Here is a 21,056-nt window from a genome sequence, read left to right as displayed (position 1 = left end):
ACTTTACCGATATAGACTCATCACAGTTATCATTTTCTCACCCTTTTTGTTTCTTTGCAAAAAAACTCATTCATGTCCTAATTTTTTTTTTTATTCAATACCAACACATCTTAATTCAACATGGAATGACATTCGTTTATCTTACCTCCCTTTTTCATATTTTGAATAAAGAAATTGAAAGGGTGAGAAAATGATACCTCATAAGTCTAAATGGTAAGGTTTTGGCTGAGTTATTTAAGTTTTTCTTAAACCAGTCTTTGAAAAAAGTGTAAAAACAGCATCAAAAATCTCATTATTATAATTCCGTAGACATTTTTTTTTTATATTTTTATGAAAACTTTTTTAGCTTAAACTACTCAGTCATCTGAGGTAATTCTTTCAAAAAATATTTAAAAAAAAACTTTTTATTAATAAAAATACATAAATCAATTTTTGGAGGTATTTTCAGATCGTAAATCTTAATATTTTTGCGAGATATTTTGGTGGAAGTCTTAAAATATAATACATAGATTTTGTAATTCCAGTGGAAAAACAGTACCGCTTTTTTTTTTTGTTGTAGCACAATGCCGCTAAGTACATTTTAAAATTTTCAGACAATAGCCTCATGCGATTATCGATTATATTTTTTGTTGTTTGTGTGAAATATTTTATTTTTATCAATATTATTTTCTTTTAATCAAAATATGTTGAAATAAAAGTGAAAAAAAAAATGTTTGCCAGAATTCAATCAATTTGACTTCTTAATGAAATGTTCTCTTCACGAAGAGATCTGAGTTGTTGTTCATAAATAATTGTTTGCACTTCTTTGTCTGTTTGTAATTGAGATAAAGTTTGTTTTAATCTTGCATCTGGGAGAGTAATAATTGAATTGAGTCTTTTCCTTGACTGCTTTGTATGTTATTTTCACGTGCGAGGTGCTCGAATTACCTGACTCTGAATTTCCCGTTTTTTTAAGTTTCTTCATATTTTTCTACTTCTTTTTCTCATTATTGGAAATTTCTGGAAAACTGCCAGCACTTTCGTACAATGGATTAAACACATTTCCAGTTTTTGCCAAATTAAGTACATGTTCCGCATCAATGTCCGGGCTTTCTGCAAAAGCCGCACCACTATGGTCTATTTGTCTTTATCACTAATTTTTTTTCGAAGTAGTTAATTTCATTTGATTTGTTAAGAAACGGCGATAAGAGTTTAGTTCTCAATATCACTAAGAGTACGTATCCAAATTTACAACAGATGGATTGGCATACACTTGCTCCGATTAGCCGGCAGCAAATATACACGTCCGCACACGATGAGTACTACTCAGAGACTTGAGTTATAGCTGGTAAACAATTTCATGCCTGTAGAATGTGCCACGCCCCCTTTTACAAACTCATTTATATATAGCTATTATAAGCACCCACCACAGATACGTCTCTGAAATTATAGCTGAGAAACATTTCCACCCTATAGGATGTGCCACTCCCCCTTTTAGAAACTCATTTATATATACCTTATTATAAGCACCTACATTATATATGTCCGTATACCAAATTTCAAGTTCATGTGACTTATGGTTTCGAAGTTTTAGCTGACAAAAAATTCACCGCCTATTCGATGTGCCAGGACCCCTTTTACAAACTCATTTATTTATATATACCTTACTATAAGCGCATATATATGTCTGCTTAACAACTTTAAAGTTCGTGGGACTTATGGTTCCGAAGTTATAGCTGATAAAAGAGTCCACGTCCTCTTTTACAAACCCATTTACAGCGTGGCGACGAATAACTGTTACCCAGATTTTTTTGAGAAATAAAAGGGTCCTTTATAGATTTTGCCAAAAAAGTAATTTGTTGTTAATTTTCCACAGATTTTACTTTAGTTGTATTAATTAGTTTTCAAATTTTAATCCTTGTTTACATTTGCCAGCAGTGTAAACTTTGAGAGTAAAGTTCATTTGGCACGCAGGTTTTCGTCAGTTAATTTATTCCATATCTTCTGTAACCATAGGCAAATTTTGTCCATTTTGAGTCCCTTATACTCCCGCTTTTGTTCGAAATAAGGGCTCATACTCAAAAATCGAATAGACTCGGAACTGGTGACTAGGACGGCCATTCATTCGACCAACCTTATACAGGTTTTTTCTTTTTTGTATTTTTTTATACAAAGCCTAAGAAAAAATACACCTGAAAAAGACTTGCGTGCCAAATGAACTTTTCTCTCAAAGTTTAAACTGCTGGCAAATGTAAATAGGGATTAAAATTTAATAACTAATTAATACAACTAAAGTAAAATCTGTGGAAAATTGACAATAAAATACTTTTTTCGCAAAATCTATAAAGGACCCTTTTATTTCTCAAAAAAACCGGGGTAACAGTTATTCGTCGCCACGCTGTATATATACCTTACTATAAGCACCTACCATAGATATGTATGCATACCAAATTTCAAGTTCATGTGACATTCTGCTCCGCAGTTATAGCTGATAAAAATTTCCCCGAATATGGGATGTGCCACGCCCCCTTTTACAAGCCAATTTATATATGCCCTACTATAAACACCTACTATAGGTATGTCTGCACACCAACCCTGACGGAAGCAATTGATTTTTTTTTTTTAAATCAGCTAATTGAAGGACTACTTTAAAACAAGTGCAATGAGTAAATGTTTCGAATTTCGATACTTTTTTTACTCAAAGAAACAATTTGCGTCTTCTTGGAAGTATGAAAAAGCATCTGTGAAGTGCAGAACGCAGCGTTTTCAAAAGAAACATACTTTGAAGTTTTTTAAACGCAAATCATTTTAAAGTAGTTGGAATTAAATGCAGAGTCGGACAGTCGACTTGCTGCTTGCACACAATTCAACTGAACATTTGAAATCACATTTACATGTATGGCTGTAGCTGAGCGCGCAAAGCTGTTTGCTACAATTGGTTGCGGCCATGAGTGTCCATGTTCAAATCTCATTAGGCGAAATATTTAATTTATTCAGGTTTTCTTGATTATGAAAAAGCATCCGTGAAGTGCAGAACGAAAGCGAATTCAAACGACTGACCTAAAAGTTGTTTAATCCAAATGCATTTTAAATTAGTTGAAAATACATGCAGGAAAAGGTAATTGACTGCTTCCTAGGACATCGCCATGTCAAATAAATGAGTTCGTTGCAGGTAAAATAGTGAGAATTTCAATTAGTTATAATTGAAAATAAAGTAGTTTATAAATAACTTTTAAATTAGTTAAGTTTCAGGGAAATTTCAAGTTCATGTGACTAGTGGTTCCGAAGGTAAAACTGCTAAAAATTTCCACGCCCCTTTTTACAGTCTCATTTACATGTACCCTCCTATAAGCACCTACCATAGATACATATGTCCGCATACTAAATTACAATTTCATTTGACAGGGCTCCGAAGTTATAGCTGAGAAAAATTTCCCCGAATATGGGATGCGTCCCGCCCCCTTTTACAAACTAATTTATATATATGCTACTATAAGCACCTATCATAGGTATGCCTGCATACCAAATATGAAGTTCATGTGACTATGGGTCCGAAGTTTTAGCTGACAAAAATTTCCACGCCTATGGTAAGTGCCACGCCCCCTTTTATAAACTCACTTATATATAGCGTACTATAAGCACCGTAGAGACTTCCCCTTCACGTCGTTTTGAAGCTAAAGAGACGGGCTTAACATTTCTCTATATAAGATCGTCAAGATTGTCCTAAAGCTAACTTAGCTATTAACAGCTGAACTTTTTGAAGTTGATTTCCATAGTGAAGACCAGTAAATTAGGGATTAAAGATTATACCATCGTAATCCGTGTTTAATTCTGTATAAAAAACGTGGTTAAAAAAATGGAGGTTTTTCAAGAACTATTTTTAAAATATTTTTCTTTATGACGAGATGGTTTATTTTGTGAGAATCAATAATTTTTTGTAATTTATTTTCGAAAACTTATGATGAGATATATTTAGTAAGGTAGTAAACAAACAGTAAAATTTTATTGCGGATTCCGATAGAATACCTACCTAATAATATTTGTACGGCATGATTGTTCTGTAAGGCGACAAACCCCTAGAAATGGGCGTGGCAATTGCAGGACTAAAGTTAGCAAAACGCGGATTTTATTGCGGATTTCGACAGAATATCGCTTCGTTAACGACATTTGTTCCACTACTTTTTCAATCCATATAGATATTCTGGCGAAATCCACAATAAAGTCTAAATTTTTGAACTTTGGTTTTAATATAGCCACGCCCATTTCTAGAATATTCTTTGTTAAAAAAAAAAACATTTAAATCTATCTATCTAATCTGAAACGATTTGTAACGCTGCTAATAAAACTTGGCGTCAAAAGGGAAAAGACAAACTACATAAAACCGCGGCTCTTACATTGTTATCTTCATCATCATACGGCACCACAAGATCTGTTGCACAAACCTTTTGGTGTGATAAAAATTACAAGTATATTTACTTTTAAAATATTAAGATCTTGTGTTAAAATTATATTGTGTATACAATTACATACTTTAAATTTCGTTTTACAGTTTCTTTTGAATACTTACGTTTTACCTTTAGCACTTCCTCAGTTTACATTCATACATAAATATGTATATGGCAATGAAAGTCGATGTAAAAGGAATAGTTCAAGCAGTTTATTCAACGTTAATCAAGGATCTTCAACCGTTCATTAAAGTGAATGAAGAAGGTTTGATTAATTTGCTTACCGTTACGATTCCTCAATATTGTCTGCTTTATATACCTATATAATACTAAATACCTTTGCGTTCCAGTATCGTCTGAGGAATCAGAGGAAGTCTCAAGTAAGGACGGATTAATTATTAATAATCGCCGAACTCTGGACAAGCTTTATTGCAGAAAAATGTTTATACAAACGTTAATCAAGGATCTTCAACTGTTCATTAAAGTGAATGAAGAAGGTTTGATTAATTTGCTTACCGTTACGATTCCTCAATATTGTCTGCTTTATATACCTATATAATACTAAATACCTTTGCGTTCCTGTATCGTCTGTGGAATCAGAGGGGGTCTCAAGTAAGGCCGGATTAATTAACAAGCTTGACTAAAATTGAATGGACTAAAAACTGCATACTTAGAATTGTTCTAAAAGATCTGAATAAAAAGTTGCAAATTAGTGTGCAAATTTAATGAATTTTCCTGAGTTTTGTAAAATTAACTATATTTTTATAAAAAATTATCGAGAATAAATTGGAATAAAAAACTTTGCATATATTGCGAAAAATTCACTGTGGCAATACTTTTGTTCGTCACGGTATGTATTTCCAAATTTAGTCGCAAAACTCGCAAACAAATATTGCTTGACGTTTAGGCAAACATTTGCTATACGCCCATACTAAGTCGCATGCAAGCATGGTATCCACATTTTGGCTTCCTCATCCGCCTCAAAGGATTTGCTGCAAAAAGCGCAAACAATATCCTTACTAGGTGGAGTTTCTGCCCAATATTTCTCCTCTGAACTGGGTAGAAGCAAACTTTTTTCCGATTCGCTTGACGAACTTTCCCTAGCTTTGTTTAGCCGTTGTACTTTCACCATTTTAGCCGGTTTTTGTGCATCTTTTACACTTTGTCTCTTTTTACGCTTTTCAATATTTTTGATGCTTTCCTCCAAAGATGCTTTGTATGATGATGTTGTTAGTACTGTTGCTTTTGATCGTTTACCTCTGGAGCTGGTACTCTGTTTCAGCTTAGGCGGTGGTGAGATCTCCCTTGGTGTAATGAAATTTTTCATGGCAGCGAAGCCGATTACAATTGTACTAAGCAGCAATAGATATTGTGTAATTTTTCGTCCCGGTTAAAGATATATATTAATTTATTTAGTTAGAAAAAAGCGATTCAGGTATGTCGAAGCAATCATAATGTTTGTTAAAATCTTGGCATAAACACCGTAAAACATCATGCATTTCAAAGTTAGATTTACAAACGCTCAACACAACCGTGGCGCAGTCAGGAAAGTATGCAAGTCGACCCCGTTTTCCTCATAAACTGAACAGAAATACAGTTTTTCTTTTTATTTATTCAAAATCTCAAGTAAGGTTTTTTTAATGGTAAAAAGTGAGTCGGAGGTGTCAAAATAGTCGTAATGCTTATTAAAGTCCTGGCATAGGCAACGAAAAGCATCATGCATTTCAAAATTTGTTCTACAAATAGTTAGCTTAATGGAACACCATACGTTTTTGAAGCCAAAAGTATTCCCATCTTCTCGCCTCTAACATCCTGGATGGCTTTTTTCATGTTTTCTGCATCCCACTTACGAATTTCGCCTTCTTCGGCATGGCCTATAGATAAAAATTTATTTGCCCTTACTTGTATTTACAGGATAAGCTATTTGTTAAATGTGATATACTGCGTGTTTAATGTGATATACCATATCACATTAAACCACTTTGACTATATCACATTAGCCAAACTCTATTTTATGCCAAAAATATGTTTTTCATAGAAGCACACTAAAAGATATAAAAAACTACATGAATTGTAATTAAATATATTCACGAAGAACCAAAATAAAGTATTAGACATTCAAAATCTACGTAAATTTCTCACTAATCTTTTTTCGCAGCGCGCACTAAAATATTTGCGACCGCACAGTTGAAAAGGCCTTTGCCCACTGATAGTCAACTATGCGTTCAGAAACACGCGCTGCCTTCCAGCAATAGTTTTTAATCGTTGCTGTTGTATTCGCAAAAATATTCTTGTAACGACATGCATAGTCTAGAAAATATGCTGGTATATCACTTTACCCACCCATATCACATTACCCTAACTTACTCTATCTTACTTTTATTTTATTAATTAATTATTTATTATTTATTAGCCAATGAATACAAAATTCTTACTGACTAGGAAGGCTAAGCTAACATTAAAACATTAAAATTTATCCTACTCAGAAGTGCACGGCAGTCAACAAACCCACCTATAACACTAGTCACAAAAGAGCAAGACAAAAATGCCCTTCTGTTATTCAAGGATGACAAGTCTATGAGCATGCACCGTGAGCTATAGGATGGAACTGGTTCCGTGAATTTTAAAGAAGTAAGTGACAAACCGTCGGCATCCGTTAGCATTGAGAGTTTCAGAGCTAAGATTCCTTGTTCGACATCATTAGTTGTGAGGGACAAATTACCCAGAGACAAGTATGAGTTTGTGGCAAGAAAGTCTTCAACATGAGGTGAATTAGAATTGGTGACATAATTCGAACTAAAAAAATCAGCAAATAAATTTGCAGCTTCCTCCAAAGACTTAGCAGCCCGATCCTTAAAGAAAACTGACGTCGGAATATTTGAACTGGATCTTTTTTGCTTGATGAATTTCCAAAAAACCTTAGGATTTCTTTTAATGTTCGACTCATGGATGTTAATGTACGACTTGTATAGCTTTCTGTCCATTAAAACTATCCAAATGCTGCTTGTACGTGGCAAAATAATGTGGAATATTTGAAGCCTTGTATTTCTTATAGAATCTATTTTTTTGGTTTAACAAGTGCTTCAGCTCCTTTGTATACCAAGGCTGCTTATAAGTTTTAGATGAGTATGCAGGAATGTTTATTTTACATAGACCATGGACTTTAGATTTAAAAATGTCAAAGCATTTTTCAGCCTCAAAATCCGCAAAAAGACAATTCCTGTCAATATTGTCAAAAAACCCATTTAGTACTGCAAAGTTACATTTGTTATAATTAAACTGGATATTATTGCTTCCTGGAGAGGTGCTAAAAAACTCGTACGTTCCTAGATTAATACTCAAGGAGGCATGGTGGCAACTAGCTGGCGAAATAGGCAAAAGACATTCACATAATATAGACTTAATGTTTTGAGAGATAAAAACTAAATCTAAAATATGATTCAAACTATTAAAGATATTATTTATCTGCGATAATTCAATACCAAGGAAATTATCAATTAGATATAATTCTACTATACTGTTAATATTTGAAGGTGTTAGCATTGAAGCTGACTATCCCCGATTTTAGTCTGTAGAGCAAGCACATTATTTACATGCGATTTATAAATGTATTCATTTCTGTTAGGCGGTATATATGAAGCTGCAATATGAAACTTCCTTGATGCACTATGTAGACATTCACAGATTTGGTCTAGTAGGCTGTCACAATTAGCAAGCTTAACTAAAGAAGCACGAAAACTCCGATGTACAGCAATAAGAACACCACCACCCCTATTGCAACCGGATTTGATGGGACCTCTATCTTTGCGGAAAACATCAAACAAATTTGGATCGAAGAATTCGTGGTCAAAAAAGTTCGGGTTCAGCCAGGTTTCGATCAAAATGAAAATATTAAAATCCAGATGCGAGCTCAACCTATATACCGCTTCCGACTTCGTTCGCATACCAGAGATATTTTGATAGTATATGCCCAATGATTTTTTGCACAGATGCGCAGCAGAATGATTTGCACTATGATTGTGTTGCTTGGGATTTTTTACGCTGAAAAAACCGAAAAGGGCGTACAGTGACATTGGTGGGCCAAATCTCAGGATTCAACAGCTTATCAATTGAGGTTTCCTCGACTCCAAGCTTGAAGTTGATGTATTTCAAGCTACTAGCTGAGGTTCCTTTCTTAATTAGTGAGTGGCAAAATAAAGAGCTCTTTTTAATTCCAGTGTGGTTTTCAATGTACGCTTTCACATAATCTGTAGTTACCGACGGCATAAAAGAAGAGAGATGAATCCACCTTATCTGCGCGGCAAATTTCAATTCCGCATTTGTGTTAGAGCCAACACTATTGCCTTTCCTACGTGTAACATTGACCCAATTGTATTTTTGTGCATCGGGCTGTGAAGCAGCACTAGTTGTCATCTTCACATTAGACGAGTCCGAACGAAGGCCAGAGCTTCCCAACAAAATGCTCTCATGAGCGACTGTATTATTACCCACACACATACCAACCAGTGTTGCCGCGCATAATTTTTAGTGGTAGCCAAATTCCTTTAAAAAAAGGGCTAAAAAAGAGCTAAAAAAAGTCGTTGTGGCTAAAAATGGTAGCTAAAATTTTTTAGTTACATATACATATATAAGTATACACGTAAACATTTTCAATAAGTAATGGTATATAAAAACAATGAACTCTGGAAAAAAAGCTAATATTTTATCCAACCAAAAACCTTTTTGTATAAAAGGGGAAATATACGACACCAGCTTGCTGATTCCATCAAGTGATTGTACCATCAGGCTCGAAGCATATAACTTACCAGCATGCTGGTACAATATTTATTTCTTTACAAATGAGGTCGAGAAAAGATCGAAATGATTAGAGCCGAAATTTCATAATTTTTCTAGCATTTTGTTAAACATTGTTTTTTTTTTTGTAATTCACAACTGCGATATCGTGAACGTAATCTTCCACAAACACGGCTTTGACTCATATAGTGCAAGAAATTTCCGCCAAAATACTTTTAACTTAGAAAATTGAGCTAATTTCACCACTAACGACACCAGCATGCTGGTACAATCACACCACAAGAACATACACGGTCAATCGACTTCATGGGTCATTTAACAAACTTAGCATATTAAGGGCCGTGAACTTATATATTGTAAACTATAGTTAAATTGTTAAAAGATAAGTTAGCAGCCCCAATACTTTTACAGTATGTATTTATAAAAGCGTAAGGAACATACAATACATATATGTATATATATCAGTCTTTTTTAGTTTAAAAATTCATCTCTTACATGAATGCAAAAAAAAAACAAATTAAGCATATACAACTTTTTCATGCCAAGTATGAATAAATTCTAAAAAGGGTTAAAAAAAGGGCTAGGGCAATTTTAAATTTATGTGGCCGAAAAAAGTATGTGGTAGCTAAATTTAGCCACCAAAGGGCTAAAACGGCAACACTGATACCTACACTTGAACTGGGCAACGTAGAGAACTGCTCAGCGGACAGCATAGGCAAAGGGGACGATGAAATTTCGCCAGAGGCCGAGTAATTGTTGAGAGAGTGCTGATTGTTCAGTCGAAGATCATCAGCAGCAGCAGCCACACCCACACCATCACTTGTAGTACGCAACACAGGCAATTTTGTAGGCATGAGAGTTAATAAGGTTTTACCGACGGCATCAGCAGCAGCAGCTACACCCACACCGTCACTTGTAGTAGGCAACGCAGGCAATTTTGTAGGCATCAAGTTCTGAACACATTGAAAACAACGCTTTGTCGATGGCGACATGATTTCTTTAAACGCGGCAGCGACATCAAGGATTTTGTATGAGTTTGACATAAAAGAAGAGGAAGAACCTTATCTGTCGCCAGAAAAATAGAAATAGATCTAATCTGGCCACAACCACAGCCGTCGCGTAGCCCGGTCGTCGCCAAAATAATTATCTACATAAGAGTACGTGTTAAAATAATTTGACAGCTGTGGTTTGTAGCTCGTCGTTTCCATTGTGTTCGGGCTATCAGAGTTAATAAGGTTTTACCGACGGCCGAATGTTTGTTGGGAATTTGTACATTATTAAGTTGAGGCGAAAACGCAGCAGCTGACAGAGCGTTATCAGCAGCAGTTGAAAAGCCATCAGTACGATCAAACGAAGAAGGAGGGAGGGTAGAATTAGATGAATTTATTTCAACGATTGCTTCTTTACCCTCACCCAGCTTCTCCAAAGCAACACTAACAGCAGAACGTAGGCCATTAACCTCAGTTGTTAGCAGATTTATCATGCCATCTTTTTCGCAAAGCTTTTTTTTGCATAGACAGGAGATCGGAATGCATGCTTTCCACTTTGTTTACCAGATTAATATTGCTTTCATGCAGCGCCGCAATGAGTTCTTGCAAACGCACATTCTCCGAGCGTAATTACACAATTGCATTCAAATCCGAATCCAACGATATTAGTTGATTGTTGTTATTAGAATTCTCGTTGAGTTTACCAGAGGTAGCCGATTGTGACTTGGCAGCAGTAGCAGCAGTAGATTTAGCAGCTTTTGATTTGTTGTCGGCAGAGGTAGCCGATTGTGACTTGGCAGCAGTAGCAACAGTAGATTTAGCAGCCTCTAATTTGTGGTCGGCTGGCCGATCACCATCAGCATAAGGCGGTGGAGGCGTACGAATAGACTCCCGGCGTGCATCAGCACAGCTATCGCAATAGAAGAGCTCATTACATTTCGCGCACTGCACTTTAGATTGCAAGCGATCGACTTTTTGTCCACACGAACAAGGCATAATTAATTTGAAACTAAAATATAATTAGTTTTGAAATTTCAATCCTTATTTGCATTTGCCAGCGGTGTAAACTTTGTGAGATAAGCACATGCCGCACGCTAGTGTTTTGAAGGTATACTTTTTCTAAGACTTAGTTTGTATAAAAAAATACAAAAAAGAAGAATCTGTATAGGGTTGGTCGAATGAATGGCCCTCCTAGCATTCAGTTCCGATTCTATTCGATTTCTGAGTATTAAGCCTTATGTTGGACAAAGTGGCGGGTAAAAAGCCTTAAAATGGAAGAAAATAGCCTGTAGTTGCAGTGCCGCTTGCGCTTTTCTCTCAGATATTAATGTGGAGATTTGCTGCTAGCTGGCTCCAAAATTGAATAAAGACCGCCAATCAGTGTTGCCACTGCCTTAGCCTTTACAGTATGCATAAAAAATCGAAAATTGTATCCACATGTATCCACCGAAAAGAGCGGACATTTTTACACAGTACATCTATGGAAGAGAAACTCGGCCCCTTAACAAACTTATTAACAGTATTTTCCCATACTTAGACACGGATTTTGGAAACAAAGGCCCGTAGTTATAGTCAACATTAAGTCGACTCTAAAGTTAATTGCAGCTTTTCGACATAATTCCCAATGGGATACCTGTCAAAAAAGCTGCAACTAACTTTAGTGTCGACCTAACTTTGACTATAACTACGGGCCTTTGTTTCCCAGATCTGTTTCTTAGAATGGAAAAATACTGACCAAAACTACGGGCCAAAGTTTCCGCATGTTCAATGTTTATTACTGCGTTTAGATAGCCACAAATAATACATGCACAAATTTTTCCTAGTCTATCAAAACTAATTTTGACCTGTTACATTTATGTAGTTCAGTAAATTGTTATTTCCTGCTATTATGGTTACAATGTTTTTCAATCAAACTGGTGGATTGGGAGCTATCTATGAAATTAAAAAAATTCTCAGAAACTTGCATTTGTCTCTAAATTCCGCCGTCAAGAAAAATATCTATTTCCGGCTTCTTTGAATTCTCGCTTAGCGACATATAACTGAAAATTTAGAAGTTATAAGTTAATTGTAGTAGTCAAATTATTGTTGAAAATTAGTCATCGGCATGGTTGTCAATTTCCTTTGAATGCCAAGAGAAGGGTTGCTCAGGATGTAAAAGTTGATTTTTTCGCATTACAGTTAACTACTACAGGTCGGAAAACTTTTTTAAATTTGCAAACTACTTGGCGTTATTAAATGCACGTTTATGTAGCTAAAAAATTTATTTTTCAAACTGACAAGAATAAAGGAAAATTTCTTGATTGGAGGATGAGCAGCCAACTGTTAAAAACGTTATAATAGTTCGTACATAATTAAACAAAATTTCCGTCAACTTACGAATATTTATGGGAAAAAGTATCCAAATTTGCACTGAGGAAAAAAACGAAGTATCCCTCAAAATTCAAGGCGAAAATTTATCCAATTGGATACATATGTATCAAAACGGCATCACTGCCGCCAATGTTGTATTACGGTCTGATCGCGAGATGAGAGGTTTATTCTCTAAATACAAATTAATAATATATATACATTAGGGCGGGTCAATTTGTATGGATCGTTTTTTCGACATTGTTCCTAGCATATTCGGATTCTTCATAAAATTCTAGGAAAAAAATCCTCCAGATCATAGCTCGAAAGTCAATTTCGAGCCTACGCATTTTTAAAAGAAGATATCTTATATATAAAAATGAATTGCTGTCCGTTAGCCTCGCTAAGACTCGAAAACGGCTTGACCGATTTGAATATTTTTATTTTTTTGGTTTGTTTTTTATAATATCCGGATAGTTAAAACCTGAAAAAAATAGAGAGTTGCCACCTGTTTAAAAATTTCAGTAGAAGTAAATTAATGACTTAAATTAGATATTGTAATATGGGTGTAAAAAGAAAGAGGTTATGAAGGCTTACAAGCGAAAATATTTTTGAGGGGGGTTGCTACCTGTTTCAAAATTTAATTAAATTAAATTGGTGAGATAAATATTGCAATATGGGTATCAAATTAAAAATGTTTAAGAAGGCTTACTACCGAAAATATTTTTGAGTTGAGTTGCCACCAATTTCGAAAATTTAATTCAATTAAGTTAATAAGATAAAGTTTGTATTATAATATAGGTGTCAAACGATAAGTATTTGAAAAATTATTGATTAAGAAATACTTTCTATAGGCCTGAGCGGTAAAAACTAAAAGCCATACTCGCAATTATTATTCAAAGCTTTTGAGGCTCGCATCAATGTGGAATACTGTAACTCCGTCAAGATATTGATGGCAAACAAAGCACTATCATGTTTGGCAATGATATCACCCCATCGAACAATGCACTTAGCCTCAATATAAAAAGAGAACAAAAGCCGAAGTATTTGCCGAAGCAGTTCATACAAATGTCCCACAATTGAACTAACAAAAAAAATATGTCCTACGACTCTTTTATAGAACCTGTTTACACTGGAGTAAATTTTAAACAAAAAACAAAACCGACTTCAATTCTCATATACGTTTAAGAGTACCGTTAATTTCTTCGTGGCCCAATTATCGGATCTGCACTCAATTAGTAGGAGACTACCTCTGAGGAACCACCTTTCCTTTAAAAAAGAATTATAGAAAACGGATTACGTAGTCCAAAGTTATGCGGTAACATACATAAAAAAATATTCCGACGAACTAATAAAATATGCAGATTAATATTTAATAAAGTGTTACGGATATATTTTTTTGTGCTTGGGAGTTTATTGGTACGAAAAATCTATTTCTGATATCTATTTAAAGAACCGCAAGATTGCACTACAAAGCAAATTACATATTTTTACTATTGTAACGGGAGAAGTTACTGTATGTATTTTTTTATATGTACAGTGTCGAACAAAAGTTTTGGCACAGCAAATTTCCGCATTACATATATGCAAAGTTTTTAATTGATTTCCGATAATTTTTTATAAAAGCATAGTTCATACTACACCAAAACACATAAAAATCAAATGTGTAAACTTTGTGCAAAACTCAGGAAAATTCAATAAATCTGCATACAAATTTGCAATTTTATATTCAGATTTTCAAGTAACTTCAAACTTGCACTTTGATAAACTAAAATGAATGGATTATTAAACTGCATACTTGGAATTTTTCTAAAAAATACTTTGCCTATATTGCGAAAAATTCACTGTGCCTATACTTTTGTCCGTTACTGTAAGTAAATAAAACTTTGCTTTCAACACTTGGTATCTTTTTTCTACTTTCTATTGTCATATCCATAACTCCCTCTCTATTTTTATCAATCAATCAATCAATTTTATAATTTTTTTCGGCATTTTTCCTAATTACAAGTAGAGCTTTATAAAACTTTTATAACATTAAATGTTTATTAAGCTTAAGCTTTTGTGTTATCCGGGCAGGCTTATTAATTTCACCAGAGAAAATATTTTCTTTATTAAGTTTACCCAGTTACCCATTTTAAACTGCTACCTGTACTGTATCAGCGGTTAAAACTTGTTAAATTTTTATTTCAAATTTTCGGTAAGGAATAAGCGAGTGGATGAAAAATATATAACGGCAAGAACGTAAATAACGTTCGTAACACTTTAGTAAATATTAATCCGTATATTAACTTAAGTAGTATATATTAAAGACTAGAAGATGACCCGGTGAACTTCATATCATCTATAATTTATTTGAATTTCACCTTGATCAATTATAACAAATCTTCAAAATGCAATACAATGAGATCACTAATACTGCCTGCTGTTATAGCTGATAAATGAGATGTGCCACGCCCCTTTTTACAAACTCCTTTATATGCATATATCTTTCCAGAAGCACCTACCATAGGTAACTGTGCATTTCAAATTTCGAGTTCATGTGACTATAATTCCGAAGTTGAGCTGACTAAAAATTTTCTCTATGGGAGGTATCCCCCATCCCCTTTCCGCCCCCCTCCCCCCTTGGCGAGTTCCAATTTTTTTACCCTATTATAGGTCCAGGAGTCATGGCAATATTTTGGCAAAATTTTATTCGATTCTGTCCATCCGTCTAGGCTGCAACCTGGCTCATACATACATACATACTTCCACAAATATATAGTAGATTTGCTTTGAAGCGCCATCTTGCGGTTCTTTAAATAAAAAATAGATATCAGTAATGAATTTTTCATATCACAAAACTCCGGAGCACAACTCTTTGTTACAAAAAAAAAAACATTCCTAACACTTTAAGTAAACATTAATCTGATTTTGGACTTAGTATTAATTAAAGATATTTTCTTTTAAAATTGCGCAGGCTCGAAATTGATTTTATAGTTTTGGTGTTAAGCGCTTTTTTTCTTAGAATTTCATGTAGAATCCGAATCTGATAGGATCGATGTCGAAAAAAAAATTTACCCGCCCTACTATACATATATTAACAAATTAGCAATTTGTACGTACAAAGCAAATTAAAGAATTTTACAACTCACTTGATTTTGGACTCCACAGCCAGCAACGATCTTAACTTACTTAAAAAATGTATACTCAAAAAATATAACCGTTACGGACAGTTTTTCTACTAAACTAAATAAATTATGCTCCCAACGCGTACACGACAACTAGTAAAATTAATGTGAAATCTGTACCAAAATTAAGAATAAACTACTTTTTTTGAAAATTATGTAAAGGACCCTTATTAAAAAAAAACTAAGGTAAAATTTATTCGTCGCCACCCTGTACACATACATATATATGGGTGTCAAATGCAAGGTATTTGAGAAATCTTCGATTAAGAAATATTTGCCATTGAGTTGTCCCCTATCTAAATTAGGGATGTGCGATTAACCGATGAAATATTTTTTAGTTAATCATAATCTTGATTAATCGAAAAACGTTATTAATCTGATTCTGTTGATTCAGATCCTGAGTAATTACTGTTTACTCGCAAAAAATTAATTGAAATCTGAGTATCTTTGCTCATTTCTTTCGAGTTTGCTTTCAAAGCAAATGATTTTTTTTAATATGCAATATTTTTCTAATTAACAAAAATATAATGCCAAACGAGCATCTTGCTATGTTGCTCGTTGAAATGAAAAAATACATACATATATGTACGTGTAACAAATTTTTTCTATAACAAAAAAGAATATATCGCAGCATTTATTCAGGTTTCTGGTTAATAAAATTAATTAGATTCTGATTAATGAAAATGTAATTAATCGCGAAATTCTATGATTAATCAAAAATTATTATTATTATTGATTAATTAATTATTCAGGTTGGGATTATTCAGCTAGTAAAAAATTTCGAAATTAAATGAAATATTACAAGATTAAAACCAAATGAAAAGTTTTTGAGAAGGATTCACTAGACCATCTCTTTGAAAAGTTGCCACCAATCGAAAAGTCGAACATTAAAAAAATTTTAATGATTAAGAATTTACAACATATCAAATATCCGGCGGGATTCGCTGCGCTTTCAAAGCATTTTGTTACTCCCTCTAACTTCATAGTACATCCAAAGCTCTTATAGCCTCATTCATGAAAAATAAATAGATTTAAAGAGGTTTATAAGTGAGATTTCCATTAGCAATTTCAATTTATGAAGCATTTAAAGTCTTATTTTTTTTTTAATTTGGGTGTTAGTTAATATTGTTTTTTAATTTTTGACAGCGGTTAACCGTCGACTGCTCTATCGTCGTTCGCTGCAATTCTGGGAAGAGCTTAAGAGTTTTGGATGTAGTGAGAGGGAGTAACAACTCAAAAATACTTTAAAGGCGCAGTAAACCACGCCATTTATTTGCTAGTTTTAAAATAAATTTTTTGTTTCTTAAGTAATGTTTTCTCTTACTTTATTTCAGTTCTTTGAAACACGTGGTTTGCCGAATATATATACGAAGGAACAACTTTTTGAATATATTACATCTTTAAATGCCAAGACTCATAATGCTGCCATGTTAGAGCGCATTCATACACGTGGCGCTTCAATATCAGTAGCTACATCTCCGAGTCAAGATGAGTGTCCAGAAGAACTAAAGAATCTTGTTTATCCTTTCGACTTAGCTTGGGAAAAATCCCAATGTGAAAGACAGCAACGTGAACCACTGAAATCTGCGGAATCTTCATGTCTGACCACTGCTGATCAGGCTACATCGGCAATGGGAACTTTAAATATTAACGTGCCCTGTGCATGCCAAGAAAATAAGTCTTAAGAGTAAAAACATCTCAAAACAATAGGGAACGACACTATTAGTATTTTGGTCTGACCGAATTGAAATTCAATATACTGTTACAACAAAAACAAAACACAAAAATGCTTTCAACTGGTTATTGGTAACAATTTGCAACCGCATCTTGCACGAGCAACTCAAGTTTTTATTTAATTTTGTTAAATATGCATCACAATTTTATTTTTTTGAAGAGTTTGTTAGGGGAAATATTCTCCATCCGATCAAAAAAAAAATTGTTTTTAAAGATTTTATAGAAATTCTAGGAAAATATGCATTTCTTTCATATAAAATACGTGGGAAATTTCAAAGCTCCGGAGGCACCCATAAATGTGCCTGGAAGAAAATGTACTAGCCAAGTCAGGTGAGCTTGGGGGCCATTCCTCCTTGGGAGTAAAATCAATTTTTTTTTTTTTAAATTATAGGAAGTTTTTCTGCAATACCGATATAAAGAGAACTGATGCACCAATATAACACATGTTTAACACATATTGACTACGTAATTGGAGTATAAAGATTTGAGTTAAAAAGTGACTCTATTGTTAGGATTTTATTTGCCACAACACGCATAAGTCTCTTCAAAACCGGTTCATGCTCTGTATATTGTCCTATAAATCGAGGATGACTGTTTTAAAATCCATAAAGTTTTTGTATTTGTAATCCATAAATTTCTGCAGCATATAAACCCAATTGCATAAGTCCATGGGATTACAGAGAGGTTGAGGCTGGGGAAGTGGAGAAGGATCTCGGCATCGAAGAGACCCTACAATCCCCTCTCAACCCAACCCTGAGAAGGAGCCTAAAGGTAACGCTCAAGGTATTTCAAAAAAAACCTCCATAAAAGTAAAATCGTCTCAGCCGAGCTTCTCCTCAACTTAGAGGGCCCCGGCTACGATGCGACTTTAGTCCAAGAACCTTGGGTCGCTTCGGGTATAATAAGGTAAGAACGACAGTTATGGTAAAGGCCGTCAACCATGCATCGCTACTCGTTTTGTCTTGCTACATGGCCCAAGACAATGACACACCGCCGAGGGGCTTCATAGGCTGGTGGAAATGACTGGCGATAGGAAGGAACCCCTTATAGTAGGATCCGACGTGAATGCCTATCATACGGTGTGGGGAAGCGCGGACATAAATGAAAGAGGTGAGTCACCTAACTTTATATTACAAAAAGACGTTGAAGTAGCTAATAGAGATGAAGCAGCGACGTATATTGGAGCCATGGTCCAATCGAATTAAGAATGTGCTCGTGGGAATGGCGTAATTCGCGATCGTAATTGGGGGAGGGAACAAAGTAATTCAGGATGCCGTGGGAAAATGGTATAAGTAGTAAAGGCAAACTATCGATAGGCGCGATAGTGAGCGATATTTCCTTTTAACTATTTTTGATTGTATTTTTATTTTAACATTTTTGATATTGAAAATACTCGATAGTTTTTCAAAACTATCGATAGTGAGAAAACCAAAACCATCGATAGTATCGAGGTTTTCGCAATGAGGATAGCAGAATAGCTAGCCAACACCGAAACGACAATCAATTCAAAAGTAAACCTATACGTAGATAGTCAGGCGGCAATTAAGGCAGTTACCTCATATAGTATTTGCGCCATAAACGTCCTTCGCAGCCGGGAAGCCATTGACAGCCTGGCCACCGACAGATGGCTGCATATCTATTGGGTGCCCGGCCGCAAGGGAATAGAGGGTAATTAAATAGCAGATGAGACTGTCAAGAATGCCACCTCTCTCTAACTCTCGAACAGAGAAACTACATTTGTAGACCACTTCCACACCTGTACAACGAAATAGACGATAATATGATTAGGCAGTTCAGGGCTAGATGGAAGGAGTTAATCACTTGCAAAACTGCGAAAATTATGTGCGAAAACGGCGGAAGCAACTATATTCGCTTCTTTTTACGGTTATCAATGGAAGACTGCAGAGTTATTACCGGATTGCTTACGGGGCATATACTGGTGGCTGCTCATGTACTAAAAATTGGTACCATTAGCGGGACAGGTGCAGGAAGTGTCGTAAGCGGGAAACCACGGAAACCTTGGACATCTTCTCTGCCGATGTCCTGCACTGTTAAAAACATGACTAAACTGCTTTGGAAAATTCTACTTAAATTCGCAAAACGCGTTGACATTCTCAGTGACGTCTACTTTAACGCGTAAAAACGAGTTCCCACTGGCAACGCTAAGGACCTACCGGTCTATGTACGGCTCAATGCCGGCCAGATTAACCTAACCTAACCTACAGAGAGGGGATCTCGGAGGCCATTCGTCCTTGGGACCAAATCAATTTTTTTTTAACAATTTTAGAACGTATGTCTGCGATAACGATATAAAGTGATCTATCCCACCGATATAACACTTATTTACTATGCCATCGTTTAAGTAATACTTTCATACATAATTTAAAAATAAAAATTAATCCAGTTTATAACTTGATTTAAATATATTTTATTAACAAGTTTTGTGTACAAACTTATTGGACTCCGTGTACATACGGAGTACTTAACGGTAGTACCGCTGGAATCGGTACTCGACAGTAGGGGATTTGGTTGGTTAAAGTCGCACACTGACAGAGTATATAGGCTCCTCATTAAAAAAAGTACATAATAGCAATGCAATCTGGTAGTACATCTAGCGACAACGCAACCATATGCAACTCGCCCTGTGCTTATCATCGACAGCGCACGGAAAAGCAATTAATCCTCGTTCAAATTTTTAATCGACACTGCTGCTATAGTAAGCTGACCAACCATCCTCCTTTGAGGAGGATTGTCCAGCTCCGTAGAGTTGGCACCCGACCTTGATGTATTTTGATAAAAATACCTAGAATATGATAGATTTAACTCTCTGGAGGATTGTAGTAAGTTTCTTTTTGTGGTTAGTTGAAAAATAAGTGCGTAATGCGTTTTTTTTTTAAATTCATATGAAGCTTTTTACAGCTACAGCTTCAATTTTAATGAATTCAGGTCCAGAATCGTTTGTTGTTGATTGTAGTTTTAAATTTTTTTTTTTAGTTGAAAAATAAGTGTGTAATGCGTTTTTTAAAAAATTCATATCAAGCATTTTACAGCTACTGCTTCAATTTTAATGAATTCAGGTCCAGAATCGTTTGTAGTTGTTTGTAGTTTTAAGTTTTTTTTAATTGAAAAATAAGTGCGTAATGCGTTTTTTTAAAAATTCATATGCAGCTTTTTACAGCTAGCGCCTAAATTTTAATGAATTCTGGTCCAGAATCGTTTGTAGTTGATTGTAGTTTTAAATTTTTGTTTTTTAGTTGAAAAATAAGTGCGTAATGCGTTTTTAAAAAAATTCATATGAAGCTTTTTACAGCCACCGCTTAAAGTTTTAATGAATTCTGGTCTGGAATCGTTTGTAGTGGATTGTAGTTTTAAATTATTATTTTTTAGTTGAAAAATAAGTGCGTAATGGTTTTTTTTTTTTAATTTATATGAAGCTTTTTACAGCTACCGCTTAAATTTTAGTGAATTCAGGTCCAGAATCGTTTGTAGTTGATTGTAGTTTCAACATTTTTTTTTTATTTAAAAAATAAGTGCGTAATGCATTTTTTAAAAAATTCATATGAAGCTTTTTACAGCTACAACTTCAATTTTAATGAATTCAG

The 21,056-nt window shown here is 34.6% G+C and overlaps 1 protein-coding gene across 1 annotated transcript; it reads left to right on the top strand.

Annotated features, from left to right (window-relative positions):
• Positions 1 to 6,837: 6,837 nt before the first annotated feature.
• Positions 6,838 to 17,494, top strand: LOC118750494 (serine/threonine-protein kinase RIO3-like; the record flags this gene model as incomplete). The annotated part of the gene is given in 2 exon segments (XM_036485208.1): positions 6,838 to 7,055; positions 17,055 to 17,494. A coding segment is annotated over 1 exon segment (57 nt), but the record flags the coding sequence as incomplete, so codon positions are not given.
• Positions 17,495 to 21,056: the final 3,562 nt, after the last annotated feature.

Source organism: Rhagoletis pomonella, unplaced genomic scaffold, assembly GCF_013731165.1.
Source record: "Rhagoletis pomonella isolate Grant_MI unplaced genomic scaffold, Rhpom_1.0 Rhpom_scaffold_00268, whole genome shotgun sequence".
Taxonomy (NCBI): Eukaryota; Metazoa; Arthropoda; class Insecta; order Diptera; family Tephritidae; genus Rhagoletis; species Rhagoletis pomonella.
The sequence above is the reverse complement of the archived record's forward strand: the minus strand, read 5'-3'. Positions and strand labels throughout refer to the sequence as shown.